General features: G+C 41.6%; 1 protein-coding gene across 1 annotated transcript in view; it reads left to right on the top strand.

Moving 5' to 3' along the window:
• Positions 1-16,332, top strand: part of ttc6 (tetratricopeptide repeat domain 6) — a 283,236-nt gene that overhangs the window by 221,514 nt on the left and 45,390 nt on the right. Inside the window, exons 26-27 of the mRNA XM_059956588.1 lie at positions 9,625-9,744; positions 13,683-13,756. Coding sequence (XP_059812571.1) covers positions 9,625-9,744; positions 13,683-13,756 — 194 coding nt within the window. The remainder of the gene's footprint in view (positions 1-9,624; positions 9,745-13,682; positions 13,757-16,332) is intronic.

Below are 16,332 nucleotides of genomic sequence, written 5' to 3'. Positions count from 1 at the left end.
AACCATTCTATGGAGATTAGAAAATATACTAGAGGAAGAATGGTTTGAATGGGGTATTTAACTTCCTTGTAGATCTTTAGAGAATGTTCAGGGTATTTTATTGCAATAATAGACAAAAATATTGATTTGTTTGAGTGTACACATTGGAAAACAGGCTTAGTGTAGAAAATTTAAATACACTGACAAAAAGAAACTGTACAATTACCTTGACCAAGCACCATTAAAGCAATACCCCAGGAAAGGTGGCACTGTCCACTTCACTATTTTAATTTTGTAATTACTTTTTCAGAAATAAAAACTTAAGTGAATTATGTTTTGTAACCCCAGAAACCAATTGAAAGAAAAACATGGGAGCCGGGTAACTGTTTACTTAGTTTTTAATTTCCTTTTTTTAGTGAGGCACTCACATATGACTTATGCCATTCACGTACTTCATGTAGTTGTAGGAGTTGACTTTGGGACTGCAGGAAGTGGTTCTGACAGCTCTGGATGCCTTTTTTCTCTAACAATTGTTAAGTACCCCGTAACTGGGTCACTTACCAGCAAAGATAGAGAGGTCCGTTGAAGTCTGATGGTACTATTTTTAACAGTATTTATTGGTAAAAATACACAAAAATAATATCAATGCAAACATACAGATAATATATGGCATCAATACTAACTCTAACAGTGTGGGTATGATAATAATCAATAAGAAATAAGCTCTATCGTTGTCTAGGGGATAATGTATTGTCTGATGGAAATATAAAAGTCATTAGCTCATTCAGTCTGCAGCCTTTGGTTGGAGTCAAGAGAGACAGATGTTTAAACTTGCCAGCTTTTCCTTTTTATGATGTTGATCCTTCGAGAGTTCCGTTTTTTGTAGTCGGTCCTTTTAGCTAAGCCGTGGATGCCTGCCAATTCCTAGGCCAAGGAAAAGGATGGACACACACACGAGCCCCACCGGCTGTCGCTATTAAATGCTGTCACGGGATTTCTAGCATTTCTCCGGGTGCATCTGAAGGGGCTGTTCCCCAGACTCTCTTTTATCCTGACTCACAGGGTCTCAGATGTCAATCAGGGTGGAGGGATGCCTCCCCTCAACCAGCCCACTTTTGGTCATTCCCTGAGGGCTTCAAATAAATAGCATAGTATTCAATACACAATTCTGTCTCCAAGAGAAAATGGCCGTTACCCGTCACTTTGTATCGCTGAGGGGCCAGGACATTCCAAAAGGCTCTCTCTCATTTCCTGGGTCTCCTGACCTGACTTAATAACAATCATGCAATTCTCGAAAAGGAGGGGGCTACTTTGGGACCCTTCGGCCCCTCAGAGTTGGGCACAGGCGTAACACAATTAACTCTGCTCTTCTTGTCTGATCGATTTGCCATATCCAGATGACATCAGATGCAATCTCCACTGTGTAGGAGGGTGGTCCAGTTTTGTCCTTAATCTTTCCAAGTATACACTTTTGATCATCTCTGTAGTCCCTCACCAAGAGTGCTTGTACAGGAGTGAAACATCGAATCTCCTTGTTTGAGGAGCCCTGAATTTGTCTCAGTTGCTTGTCCTGCATACTCCTTCTGAGATTGGGTTTGGCGATATCCAAGCGTGAATGCAAGGAAGGGCCCAGGAACAGAATAGCTGATGAGTTATTGGTTGTGGAGTGTGCTGCATTGTGATATGTGAGGAGGAAATTGGTGAGCTTCTGATTCAGTGTTAGTGTATTTTGTTCTGCTGACATTGCTCACAGTACATTCCTTAGACTCTGGACAAACCTTTCCGTCAAGCCATTTGTATCTGGGTGGTACAGTGCAGATGTAATATGTCTTATTCTCTTCATTTTCAGAAATGATTGAAACTGTTCCACAACAAACTGTGGTCCATTGTCACTGACTAAATGTTCTAGAGCACCAGACATTGAGAAGAGGCTTCAAGACATATCAACAGTGTGAGAGGCTGTTCGGAACACTTCTGGCCTCTTTGTAACTTTATCAAATTCTACCGTGAAATTTGTGCCATGAATGGTTTGGCAAAATCCACATGAATCCTCAGCCAGGGCAATGCAGGTCATTCCCAGGGGTAGAAAAGCACTGTTTTTGGCACCTTCTGTATGTGTTAGCATCCCAAACAGTGCATGGCAAGCTGGTTGATCTGTTGATCAATCTCAGTCTACAAGACAGCTTCAACCCAATGCTTTCATTTTGATGACACCTAGATGACTGACATGTAGCTCCTCCAATATTTCAGCTCTCAGCTTGGATGGTACAACAACTCTTAATCCCCACATAAAGAAACACCCATCAAGGGCAAGTTCATCCCAGCACTGGTAAAAATTGAGGAACTGGAATTTCTGCTGCATATTCCAGCCATTTTGGGTTGTCATGTAGACCAGAGACAGTGTGGATCTTTTCTAGTTTCACTTTGGATTATCTCTGCCATAATAGGGAGACTTTTGATTTGCATTAGGGAGAATACTTCAAGAAGATCGTCTTCTTTTGTAATTGTTTCAAGTATTTCCTTTTCCAAGGGTAAATAAGACAATCCATCAGCATTTCTATGATTAGTTGTCCTCTTGAATTCGATCTTGTGATTGCGTTCTCCAAGAAACAGATTCTATCTCTGCATTAGTGTTGCTGCTGCTGTTAGTAGGAGACACTTGTGTGGATTGAAAATGGATACTAGTGGTTGATAGTCAGTAACGAGGGTAAACTTTCTCCCACACAAGTACTGGTTGAAACATTTTACACCCCAAACCAGACTCAAGGCTTCTCTGTCAACCTGTGCGCAATTCCTCTATGTTGGGGTTGGGAATGTGATGGAAGAGCTTGAGTGTTGGAAATAATGGTTCACTTCCATCACATAACATGTGATATGGCTGCACCTATACAATAACTGTGGCACATCCTTTGGCCTTAGGGCATCCCCACACTTATGGAATGCTGTGACCGTAGTAAGTGATGCTTGATCAAAAGAATTCACACTTGTTGCATTATCTCTGAGCCCATAATCTTTTTTCTTTTTAACACTGTCTTGAGATGTTTGAGGTGTTCCTTGTCATCTCATGGGTAGCAATGATGTCATCCAGGTAATACTGAGTGCCTGGGCAGCCTTGCAGCACCTTAACAACAGCTTTTCCAGAGTGCAGATATAGATGATACTCCAAAAAATAAGCCCATTATGGCGATAAAGTCCTTTGTAAGTGTTTATGGCGAGAGACACTTTGGACTTCTGTTTCATCTCCCTCTAAGCCCACTTTGCTGAAGTGCTTCCCTCCAGAAAGGTTTCCAAAGATATCCTCAATCCTGGGCAGAGGGTATTATTCTACTTTCAGTACTCGGTTGATGGTGACTTTAAAATTACCTCAGATCCTGATAGACCCATCCTTCTTGGCTACTGGGTCTTCTGGTGTTACCCATGGGCTCCACTCAGCCTTGGAAAGAATTCATTCAGCCTCCATGCAGCCTAGCTCACTAGCTACTTTATCATGTAAGGCATAAGGAACTGGAGGGACTTTGTTGTAAAACTTGGGTGTGGCATTTTTACATAACACTATGTTACCCTTGATGTGTTTGAGTTTTCCAATGCCAATCAAGTTGTAGGTGTCTCAGCCAATCACGGCCCCACAATGCTGTTTTTACCACATACGAGCCGAATATAGCTTGTTGGTTATTGTATTTCACTGTTACAAATGTCATTCCCACAGGAGTTATCTCTTCTCCAGTACTGTATAAGTTCTTAGCAGGAGATCTTCAGTATCTTTTTTTTTGAATTGGGAGCAAGTTACAGCTTGTAATTCAGCTGGGAGCTCAGAGAATTCGACCGTGTAGGTAGGATTTAAGCCTACCTGGTCAATACCTGTGGAGGAGGGGGAACTGCGCAGGCGCGAGTGACGTCAGCGTCGAGCGCGCACTTTAAAAGGCAGGACTTCTTTTCAGAGCGGGCAGCGGAGTCCGTGGAAGCAGAGTCCTGGGCTTTGGCTAAGTGGGCTTCGGCGTAAGGGGACTTCGGTAAGCTTGTGTGATTGCTCGCTGAGGGGAAGAAGGTAAGGTCGCTAGGTGCTTTTTAGACTTATTCTATCAATCCAGTTCAGGTATGGGGGAGACAGTCAGAGCAGTGGTGTGCTCCGTATGCAGTATGTGGGAGGTCAGGGTCAACACAGTTGTCCCTGATGACCACACCTGCAAAAGGTGCGTCCAGCTGCAGCTCCTATCAGACCGAGTTAGGGAGTTGAAGCAGGAGCTGGATGAACTACGGATCATTCGGGAGGTGGAGGCAGAGATAGATAGGAGTTATCAGGAAGTAGTCACACCAAAAAACCAAGAAGTAGGCAGATGGGTGAAGGTCCAGAGAGGCAGGGGGAGCAGGCAGAGAGAGCAGAGCACCCCTGCGGCCATTCCCATTAACAATAAGTATACCGTACTGGATACTGTTGATGGGGATGACCTACCAGGAATGAGTTGTAGTGGTCCTGCCTCTGGCACAGAGGTTGAACCCTCAACTAGAAAGGGGAGGAGGGAAGAGAAGAGAGCGATAGTTTTAGGGGACTCTATAGTTAGGGGGGCAGATAGGAGATTTTGTGGGGCAGATCGGGAGTCTCGGATGGTATGTTGCCTCCCTGGTGCCAGGGTCCGGGACATCTCAGATCGGGTGCAGGCTATTCTTGAGAGTGAGGGCATGAACCCAGATGTAGTGGTCCATGTAGGGACCAATGATGTAGGTAAGGTGAGTGAGGGGGTCCTGCTTAGAGAGTTCAGGGAGTTAGGAGTGAAGCTGAAAGGCAGGACCTCCAGGGTGACAATCTCGGGATTGCTACCTGTGCCACGTGCGAGTGAGGCGAAGAATAGAATGATTATGCACATTAATACGAGGCTGAGAGCATGGTGCAGGAAGGAAGAGTTCAGGTTTTTGGATAATTGGTCTTTGTTCCAGGGACATTGGGATCTGTTTCGAAGGGATGGTCTACATCTGAACCGGAGGGGTACTAACATTCTTGCAGGAGTATTTGCCAGTGCTGCTCGGGGGGGGGGGGGGGGGTTTAAACTAGATGTGCAGGGGGCAGGGATCCAGATCCAGAGGGTTGGTCAGAAGGTGCATGGGGTTAAATGTGTACAAGGTTTGGGTGATCTTGAGAAGGTCATCAAAATTCAGGGTGCAATTTGCCCGATGGAAGTTCAAGGAGCTGGGTTAGGTACAGTAGACAGTGTTTTAAGCAAAGAGAGGAGGAATGGGCTAAGAATTCTATACTTGAATGCGTGTAGTGTCAGAAATAAGACAGATGAGCTTGAAGCTCAGATGAAAATGGGGAACTACGATATTGTTGGGATAACGGAGACATGGCTGCAAGGGGATCAGGCCTGGGAATTGAGTGTACCAGGGTATACGTGCTATCGTAGAGACAGAAATATGGGAAGAGGGGGTGGGGTGGCCCTGTTGGTGAGGAATGAGATTCAGTCCTTAGCAAGAGGTGACTTGGGAACAGGGGAAGTAGAGTCTGTGTGGATTGAGCTGAGGAACAGTAAGGGTAAAAAGACCCTAATGGGTGTTGTGTACAGGCCCCCAAACAGTAGCGTGGATATTGGGTACAAGTTGATTAGGGAGTTAACATTGGCATGTGCTAAAGGTAATGCAGTCGTTATGGGAGATTTCAACATGCAGGTGGACTGGGAGAATCAGGTAGGTGCTGGACCCCAGGATAGGGAGTTTGTGGAGTGTCTAAGGGATGTATTTTTGGAACAGCTTGTGCTTGAGCCAACCAGGAACGAGGCTATTTTGGACCTGGTGATGTGTAATGCACAGGAATTGATAAGTGATCTTGAAGTAAAGGAGCCATTAGGAAGTAGTGATCATAACATGATACGTTTTTATCTACAATTTGAGAGGGATAGGGGCAGATCAGAGGTGTCAGTGTTGCAATTAAATAAAGGAGACTACGGAGCCATGAGGGATGAGCTGGCCAAAGTTAAATGGGCAGATGCCCTGGCAGGAAAGACAGTGGATCAGCAGTGGCAGATATTCTTGGGCATAATACAAAAGATGCAAATGCAGTTCATTCCAATGAGAAGGAAGGATTCAAAGAGGGGGAAGGGGCCACAGTGGTTGACAAAGGAAGTCTGAGATTGTATAGCATTAAAGAAAAAGAAGTATGACAGGGCTAAGATGAGTGGGAATACAGATGATTGGGAAAGTTTTAAGGAACAGCAGATCTTATCTAAAAAAGCAATAGGGAGAGAAAAAATCAGGTATGAGCTCAGTCTAGCCAGGAATATAAAAGGGGATAGCAAAAGCTTTTTTAGCTATGTGAAGAGAAAGAAGATAGTTAAGAACAATGTTGGCCCCTTGAAGAATGAATTGGGAGAAATTGTTATGGGAAACAGGGAAATGGCAACAGAATTTAATGCATACTTTAGATCTGTCTTCACCAGGGAGGACACAAGCAATCTCCCAGATGTATGGATGGGCCAGGGTCATAAGATATCAGAGGAATTGAGATAGATTGACATTAGGAAAGAAACTGCGATGAGTAGACTGGTAGGACTGAAGGCTAATAAATCCCCGGGTCCAGATGGTCTGCATCCGAGGGTTCTAAAAGAGGTGGCTCAGGAAATTGCGGATGCATTGGTAATCATTTTCCAATGTTCCTTAGATTCAGGATCAGTTCCTGAAGATTGGAGAGTGGCTAATGTTGTCCCACTTTTCAAGAAGGGAGGGAAGGAGAAAACGGAGAACGTCAGTCGTGGGGAAGATGCTTGAGTCCATTATTAAGGACGAAATAGTGGCACATCTAGATGGCAGAAATAGGATTAGGCCGAGCCAGCATGGATTTACCAAGGGCAAATCATGCTTGACTAATCTGTTGGAGTTTTTTGAGGGTGTAACAAGGATGTTAGATGAGGGTAAGCCAGTAGATGTTGTGTACCTAGATTTTCAGAAGGCATTCGATAAGGTGCCACATAGGAGATTGGTGAGTAAAATCAGAGCTCATGGCATTGGGGGCAGGGTTTCAACATGGATAGAAAACTGGTTGGCAGATAGAAAGCAAAGGGTAGCAGTGAATGGGTGTTTCTCAGACTGGCTGGAGGTGACTAGTGGGGTACCACAGGGCTCTGTATTGGGACCACAGCTCTTTACGATTTATGTCAATGATTTAGATGAGGGCATTGAAAACTATATCAGCAAGTTTGCTGACGATACTAAACTGGGTGGCAGTGTGACATGCGAAGAGGACGTTAGGAGAATACAGGGAGACTTGGATAGGCTGAGTGAGTGGGCAGATACTTGGCAGATGTCATTCAATGTGAATAAATGTGAAGTTATCCACTTTGGAAGCTGGAACAAGAGGGCAGAGTATTGTCTGAACGGTGTATAGTTAGGTAAGGGAAAAATGCAAAGAGACCTAGGAGTCCTAGTTCACCAGTCAATGAAGGTGAATGAGCAAGTGCAACAGGCAGTGAAGAGGGCAAATGGAATGTTGGCCTTTGTTACAAGGGGAATTGAATACAAGAGCAAGGATGTTCTTTTGCATTTGTACAGGGCCCTTGTGAGACCACACCTGGAATATTGTGTACAGTTTTGGTCTCCAGGTTTAAGGAAGGACATTCTGGCAATTGAGGAAGTGCAGTGTAGATTCACTAGGTTGATTCCTGGGATGGCAGGGCTGTCTTACGCAGAGAGATTGGAGAGATTGGGCTTGTACACGCTGGAATTGAGGAGATTGAGAGGGGATCTGATTGAAACGTTTAAGATAATTAAAGGATTTGATAGGATTGAGGCAGGAAATATGTTCCAGATGTTGGGAGAGTCCAGTACCAGAGGGCATGGATTGAGAATAAGAGGTCAGTTATTTAAAACCGAGTTGAGGAAGAGCTTCTTCTCCCAGAGAGTTGTGGAGGTGTGGAATGCACTGCCTCGGAAGACGGTGGAGGCCAATTCTCTGGATGCTTTCAAGAAGGAACTGGATAGATATCTGATGGATAGGGGAATCAAGGGATATGGGGACAAGGCAGGGACTGGGTATTGATAGTGAATGATCAGCCATGATCTCAGAATGGCGGTGCAGACTGGAGGGGCCGAATGGTCTACTTCTGCACCTATTGTCTATTGTCTATTATCTATCTTTGAAATGCTGTGCAATAGCTGAAACAGCCGAGCCTGTGTCTAATTCCATTTTAACTAATTTGCCTTTCACTTCTGATGTAAGCCATATTGCTTGTCTCTTGTTAGTTTTCTGATTGAAAATCTCAAGGCTAGCCAGTCCTATGTCACTCTCATCATTATCAGAGCAGCAGCATGCAGATTAATGCTCTCTTTGAAGCTCCAATGTGATTGTTCTACTTTTATCTTCCCTGTGCAATCCATTTATTTTTGTCTGCCTGACAGGCCCTTTTATGTGTCCTACTTTGTGGCATCTTCTGCAAGTTTTGCCTTTAAATCTGCATTGGTCTGGTGTATGTGAGCCCCTGCCACAAATGTAACCCAATTTGTTTGGCCAGACAGGTTTCTGTTTAGATGTTACAATTCATTTATGCACTATCATTCCTGACTGCAATTCAATTTCATCTCATGCTGTTGTTTCCATTGATACAGTGATTTCAAATGTTCTTTTAAATGTGAATTGTTCAGTTAGGAGCCATTTTTGAATGCTTTCTTGTAAATTCCACAAACTAAACGATCTTCCTGTGCATCATTAAGCCTATCACTGATCTAACCATGATTGGACAATTTCTTCAATTTAGCCACATAAGCTGAAATAGATACCCCTTTGTTTTGATTCCATTTATGAAACCTGAAACATTCTGAAATCAACAATAGTTTCAGTCTAAATGTTCCTGCATTACATTGATGTTATCAGCAAAGCTCCTTTTGCTGGTTTGGTTGGAGCAGTTAAACTTCTAAGCAAACTCCATGTTTTTCTACCTGGTGCACTCAGCCACACTGAGATTCATTTTTCATTGGCTAATTTATTTGCTTCAAAATACTGCACAATTTGTTCAGTATACATTATCTAGTTATATGTTGTGCATTGAAACGTGTCTATCTTTTAGATGTTTCCAGCTATTTCTGTTTTTTTTTAAATGTATTGTTATCACTGGGGACTCACTGTTTATGAAACCATGAATTTCATACATTTTATGCTTTTTTTAAAACACGAATTCTTTTGAAGAGAAAAAACATGCTGCACCTTTTGTTTTAAATTCTAAGGTCTCTCCCTCCTTTCAAAGAAAGGTAGTTGGCTGGGATTCATTTTAAGACTTTCATGTTGCCACATTTACATTTTTTAACTCCAGAAACAAATCAAAAGAAAACCATGGGAGTCGGGAAATCGGTCCACTTTGTTTTTACTTTGCTTTTCTTTAGTGAGGTGCTCACATATGGCCTGGTGGCATAATGACGAATGCCATTTTCATACTTCCTATATATAACCTGTAATGAATTATATAAACAAACAAGAATGCTTAATCAAATAATATATTTACAATATATCTCCAATATTGCTGAAATATTAAATACACTACATGAATATTCATTGATAGGTATAATTGAAATACTCACAGACTCTATTCAAAAATGCCTATATCTGTAGCTATAATTCTTGTCCATATTTTCATTGCAAACGTGTACTCTAAATAAAGTACTTTTTTTTAGGCACTAAAGGACTATGGAATAGTGCGGCTTCTTGGGAGCAGAAAGAAATTGAATTTGAAAGTACTAATTAATCGTGGTCTCCTATATTTGAGAATGGAAGATTACTACAATGCATCACAGGTCAGTACACCAAAGAAAAGAGAAAAATATTGTAAAATTTTGGGTATTAAAAAAAAAGATTTGGTAGAATGGTTTCAATGATGAGTGTTTGTAGGACAAAGGAGGCTGAGAAGAGACATTATCGAGATGGTGGCACTTTCACTCTGCCTCCTCTTCTTGCTGCCTATCACCTCTCTCATGATTCTGCTTTCTACTACCCATAGTGCTTTCCCCTTAGATTCCTTCTTCACCTCTCCGGCCTATCCCCTCCCTGCTTCTCCTCCCCCACCCCTTGATCTTTCCTCTGATTGGCTTTTCACCTGGCACCTTCCACCCTCCCCCCACCTTCTTTATAGGGCCCCTGCCCCCTCCTTCTTCAGTCCTGATGAAGGGTCTTGGCCTGAAATATTGACTGCTCATTTCAATGGATGCTGCCCGACCTGCTGATTTCATCCTGCTTGTTTGTACGTCTTAATACTCATGAGGACACAGAACGAATATCGGGAGTGTGGTGTTATGTGTTTCACCAAGACATGGTTACACAAGCAAATCCTGGATCCCAACACTACTGTGAATGGGTTTTCAACGATACGAGCAGTCAGAGTTAATCTACAGTATGGTAAGAGGAATGGAGGTGGGCTTGCTGTGCTTGTGAACAACAGATGGTGTAATCCCAGTCACATTTCTGTGAAAGAATGAATCTACAGTCCAGACATTGAACTGCTTGCTGTGAGTTTGTGCCCGCTTTGTCTACTGTGTGAGTTCAGCCAAGCCATATTGCTCGTGATCTACATGTCCCCTTCTCGCCTCAGTGCTGATATTGTGTGTGATGTCATACACACTACCATCGCGAGACTCCAGACTCAACACCTCAATGCGTTCATTGCAGTATCAGGAGTCTTCAACCATGTTTCTCTCTCGACAACCCTACCAACTTTCGATTAGTTTGTCAAGTGTCATATAAGAGAAGATAAAACACTGGATCTCTTGTATGCAAATATTAAAGATGCATACAACTCCACAGCTCTCCCCCCACTGGAAGGTCAGATCACAACCTGGTTCGCTTCATGCTCTCATATAAGCCCAAAGTACTGCAACAGCTAGTTATCATCAAGGCAGTACAGAAATGGTCTCCAGAGACCATCGAGGCCTTGAAGGGCTTCTTTGAGGTTACTGACTGGAATGTGCTTTGTAAACCATATGAGGAGACATTAACGGACTTACTGATTGCATCAATGGCTATATCAACTTCTGTGTGGACACTGTAATACCATCAAGGACTGTTGGCTGCTTCCCTAACAACAAACCATGGGTCAGCATTCATATGAATGCTCTTCTTAACCACAAAAAGAGAGCCTTTAGATTAGGAGACAGGGAGGAATTGAAACATGTGCAGAGGGAGCTAAACGAGATCAATCAGAATCAGAATCAGGTTTATTATCACCAGTGTGTGACATGAAATTTGTTAACTTGGCAGCAGCAGTTAAAGCAATACATAATATAGAAGAAAAAAATAAGTAAATCTGTTTCAGTATACTTAATACAGTATACATATATTGAATAGATTAAAAATCATGCAAAAAACAGAAATACTATATTATTAAAGTGAGGTAGCGTTCAAGGGTTCAATGTCCATTTAGGAATCAGATGGCAGATGGGAAGAAGCTGTTCCTGAATCGCTGAGTGTGTGCCTTCAGGCTTCTGTACCTCCTACCTAATGGTAACAGTGAGAAAAGGGCATGCCCTGGGTACTGGAGGTCCTTAATTATGGACACTGCCTTTCTGAGACACCGCTCCATGAAGATGTCATTGGTACTTTGTAGGCTAGTACCCAAGATGGAGCTGACTAAACTTACAACCCTCTGCAGCTTCTTTAGGTTCTGTACTGTAGCCCCCCCCCCCCCTCCACCCACTCCCGCCCCCGTATCAAGGTGGCTGAAGAGGAAAACAGGAGAGAACTGTAGAACAAGCTTGGACAGAGTAGCACCTGGGAGATGTGGAGAGGTTTGAAGAACATCACTGGCTTCAATCAACCTAGTTGTAGAGCCTCAGAATGCAGCCATAACTTGGGTTAATAAGATAAATCAAGTCTTAAATAGGTTTGATAATTGCCCTCCTGTTCACACCACTCTCAGCAAATCAGACTAGGTGTTGAGACACCCAATGCTCCCTTAGCACCAACGTCTCCCCGCCTCCCTTCTCCGTTCAACACACAGATGAACAACGTAGGCTACCACTGCCTACATCCCTTCCTTACCCAGCCTACCATCCATACCTCCACATACCAACAGCTATCATCCCAATCTCCCCCAGCCTCCACCTTCCACCAACTTCCCAATCATCATCGATTCACCTTCATAACTGAGCAGGTGAGAAGGGCTCGGGGGAAACTTGGACCCAGCAAAGCATAAGGACCAGATGGTGTGAACCCCAAAATCCTGAAGAAGTTCTCCAGAGAATTTTCAATCAGAGTCTCAGCCTGGAATAGGTCCTGACTGTGTGGAAAACATCATGCGTGGTCCCAGTACCCAAGAAGAGCTGACCAAAAGTCTAGAATAACTACCGTCCAGTGGCCCTGACCTCACACATTATGAAGATCCTTGAGAGGCTGGTCCTGGTTCACCTCTGACCACTGGTCAGATCAGCCCTCGATCCCCTGCAGTTTTTCTACAGTCAAATGGACACACTGGAGGCTGTGGTAGAACAAAGGACTCTGTGGAAAATCCTGGCAATTCTGGACCATGTTTCTCACACTATGCATGCCATCTTGGCTGAACAGAGGAACACTTTTAGTAATAGACTAAGACAATTGTACTGCACCAAAGAACACTGTATGAGGTAATTCTTATTTATCCTTGGCCATTAGGCGCTATAATGTGTCAAACTATAGCCAGGGAAGTGATGAGCCCCTTCTTTTAGACTGCTTGAGGTAACTTTTTTTTATTCTTTCTTACTTCTAATATTTGTACATCTGTGAACTTGTAATGTTACTGTGACACTGTAATTTCCTTTAAAGTATCAATAAATAAAGTATCTATCTCTCTATCTTAATGTCAGTTTGTACCTTTAAGGGGAAAATATATTGTGAATGGTATGGATGCTGGGCACTAAGTCAATCTGAGAAATTTTAACATGGAAAAGTAAGCTCCAAAGAGGTTGAACATAGCATGATATTTCAGCCAAAAGCTTGCATTGCAGAATGAGCCTTGTCCATAACTAAACTATTTCAGCACAGTAATAATGCAAGCAGCAATCCAAATGTGTGGTAAATTTCCCAGCCACACCTTGGCAACTAAATTGGGCAAATACAATTTAGCTAACTGCTGCTGCATGAAGTATTACCTATTAAAAGCAAAAGTTTGGACACTGAGTGCAAATAGCACTTATTCATCAAGATACTTCTAACATGTAATTTTAGCTTTGCTAGTACCACTTGACTCCACCTCACTTATGTATTTCAAGGATAAAATAATTGAATTTAAGAAGGAAGGTGGGAAGAATGAGCTCTTTTTATTTAAACATGTATTTATTTAACATTTTCCTAATTTTAAAGTTTTGGAATAACAATTTTAACAGTACATTAACCTTTCAAATAGTTTCTGAATCTCTTAAGTGTTTGTAATCTTCATCTCTTTGAGAGTTTTGACAACAGGTAAACACTGCAAACAGTCAGCAAGTCAGCCGGCATCTCTGAAAAGAGACAATGAGATAAAATTTCAGGTCAAGACCATTGTCAGTTAACCATCTTTAACACTGAAGTTGCCTAACATGCATTGCTTTTGTCACTTTAGATTTCCAATATCTACAGGTATTTGGGATCCCTTTTATGGTAAGTGCAGTAAGAGGACAGACAATTAGCATTCAGTAAACAACCTGGGAAATTAAATAATCTGAAACTGAATTATTAACTCATCTTCCCATAAGATTAATTATTTGACTAAAGCTATTTTTATTTGTAGGATTTTAAAGCAGCAATTGTAGAAGATCCTAAAAATCCTCTCATTCATCATGCAGTGGCAATCTGCTATCATAAGTAAGTTACAATAAGTGTTACTGTAAGCAGCTACTTATGCAATCTTCTTGAGGTTTTTATAGAAACCTTTGAAAGTTCTATTTTCAGTTTGCAAGCAGATGAAAAATACCTTACTGTATAAAATTGTAATATGAAACAATTTAAAATTTCTCATGGAATTGGGAGAGGATAAATGAAGCTCCAATAATATTTCTTCCCAATGGTTCAGCATCTACAGTGGTGCTCGAAACTTTGTGAACCCTGTAGAATTTTCTCTATTTCTGTATAGTTATGACCTAAGATGTGATCAGTTCTTCACATATCCTAAAATTAGAAAAAGAGAATCCAGTTATAGGTCTTTATTCTTTGGAGCGTAGAAGGTTGAGGGGGGACTTGATAGAGGTATTTAAAATTATGAGGGGGATGGATAGAGTTGACGTGGATAAGCTTTTTCCATTGAGAGTATGGGAGATTCAAACAAGAGGACATGAGTTGAGAGTTAGGGTGCAAAAGTTTAAGGGTAACACGAGGGGGAATTTCTTTTCTCAGAGTGGTAGCTGTGTGGAACGAGCTTCCAGTAGAAGTGGTAGAGGCAGGTTCGGTATTGTCATTTAAAGTAAAATTGGATAGGTGTCTGGACAGGAGAGGAATGGAGTGTTATGGACTGAGTGCGGGCCAGTGGGATTAGGTGAGAGTAAGTGTTCGGCATGGACTAGAAGGGCCGAGATGGCCTGTTTCCATGCTGTAATTGTTATATGGTTATATTGTTAAATAAATGACTCCAAAAACATTATACTTGTTCATTTATTTATTGAGAAAAATGATCCAGTATTACATGTATTTGTTGAAAAAAGTATGTCTTGTTGGAAAAAAATGTGAGTCTTTGCTTTCAGTAACTGGTGTGAACCCCTTGAAACATAATAACTTCAACCAAACATTTCAGTTAACTGTTAATCAGTTCTGCACATCACCTTGGAGGAACTTTAAGCCATTCCTCCTTACAGAACTGCTTCAACTCTGGAATGTTGGTGGGCTTCCTTGCATGAACTGCTTGCTTCAGGTCCTTCCACAACATTTCTATAGGAGTAAGGTCAGGACTTTTTACTTGACCATTCCAAAACACAAATTTTCTTCTTTTTAAACCATTCTGTTGTTGATTTACTAGTCTTTTGGATCGTTGTCTTACTGTATTATCCAGCTTCTATTAAGCTTCAGGTGATGGACTGCTACCCTGACATTCTCCTGTAAAATGTCCAGGCCCTGAGGCAACAAAGCAGCCTCAACCCATGATACTCCTTCCACCATGCTTCACACTTTTTCCTCCAAACAGCAATGTGCATTTCTACAAAAAAAAAATTGTGTCTCAACTGTCCACAGGACATTGTCCCAGAAGTATTGTGAAACATTCAGGTGATGTTTTGCAAACTAGAGATGTGTAGCAATTTTTAGTTTGGAGAGCAGTGGTTTCCTCCATGGTGTCCTTCAATGAACACCATTCTTGTTCAGTGTTTTTCTTATAGTGAACACATGAACAGAGACTTTAGCAAGTTCTAGAGATTTCTGCAGGTCTTTTGCTGTTACCCTTCTGTTCTTTTTCATCACCTTCAGCATTGCATGTTGTGCTCTTGGTGTGATCTTTGCAGGATGCCCACTCCTAGGGGAGTGGCAACAGCACTGAGTTTACTGCATTTGTAGACAATTTCTCTCACTGTGGATTGATAAACATTCAGTTCTTTAGAAATACTTTTGTAGCTTTTTTCCAGCTTCATGCATCCCTATACTTGAGAAGAGCAGGCTCTGCCAGTCACTTGACTTTATGTGCCTTTTTTTATAGGGCATACCTCCAATCATTGATTAGAACACCTGACTCCAAATAGCTTTTGTAGAAGGCATTACCCCAGAGGTTCACATACTTTTTCCAACAAATGTATGTAATATTGAATCATTTTTCTCAATAAATAAATAAATTTTTTTTATGTATTTTGTGTTATTTATTTAATTGGGGTTCTCTTTATCTGGTTTTAGGACTTGCATGAAGATCTGATCCCATTTTAGGTCATATTTATGCAGGAGTAGAGAAAATTCTACAGGGTTCACAAACTTTCAAGCACCACTGTAGCACATCAGGTGATATTTGCTGTGCTCCCTTCCCATTTTGTTGGATTCATGCTTCCCACATTCCTTTTAATTTATTCAGTTCTCTGCAACTTTTTTATATTATAATAAAAATCAATTATGATTTTCTGGACTATTGTTTCCACTAATAACTTCAACTATCTTTCTTACAACCTAAATAGTGGTTTAAAAAAAGAGAACTAGATCCCTTGGTAGGATGTTGTGCCGCAAGAACCCAAAAAAGAAAGAAATGAATGTTTTTCTAATCTATCCTTAGAATCCTTCTGACTAGTTTTTTTTTATCCATAACTTTTAAACCAGTTTTCATTTTTTGTATCAGCAGTTTCATATTTTAATGTACTTTAAAGGGGAAAAATCTTTGGCTCCCATTCAAGGCATTTTGTAACCAACAAATCACAGAATTATTGTGCATTGGTCCTTGAAAAATCCGGAATCAGTGACAGTTTCAAAGAACTTTCCAG

The sequence above is a fragment of the Hypanus sabinus genome, chromosome 2 (assembly GCF_030144855.1).
Source record: "Hypanus sabinus isolate sHypSab1 chromosome 2, sHypSab1.hap1, whole genome shotgun sequence".
Taxonomy (NCBI): Eukaryota; Metazoa; Chordata; class Chondrichthyes; order Myliobatiformes; family Dasyatidae; genus Hypanus; species Hypanus sabinus.
This window is presented reverse-complemented; position numbering and strand designations above follow the sequence as displayed.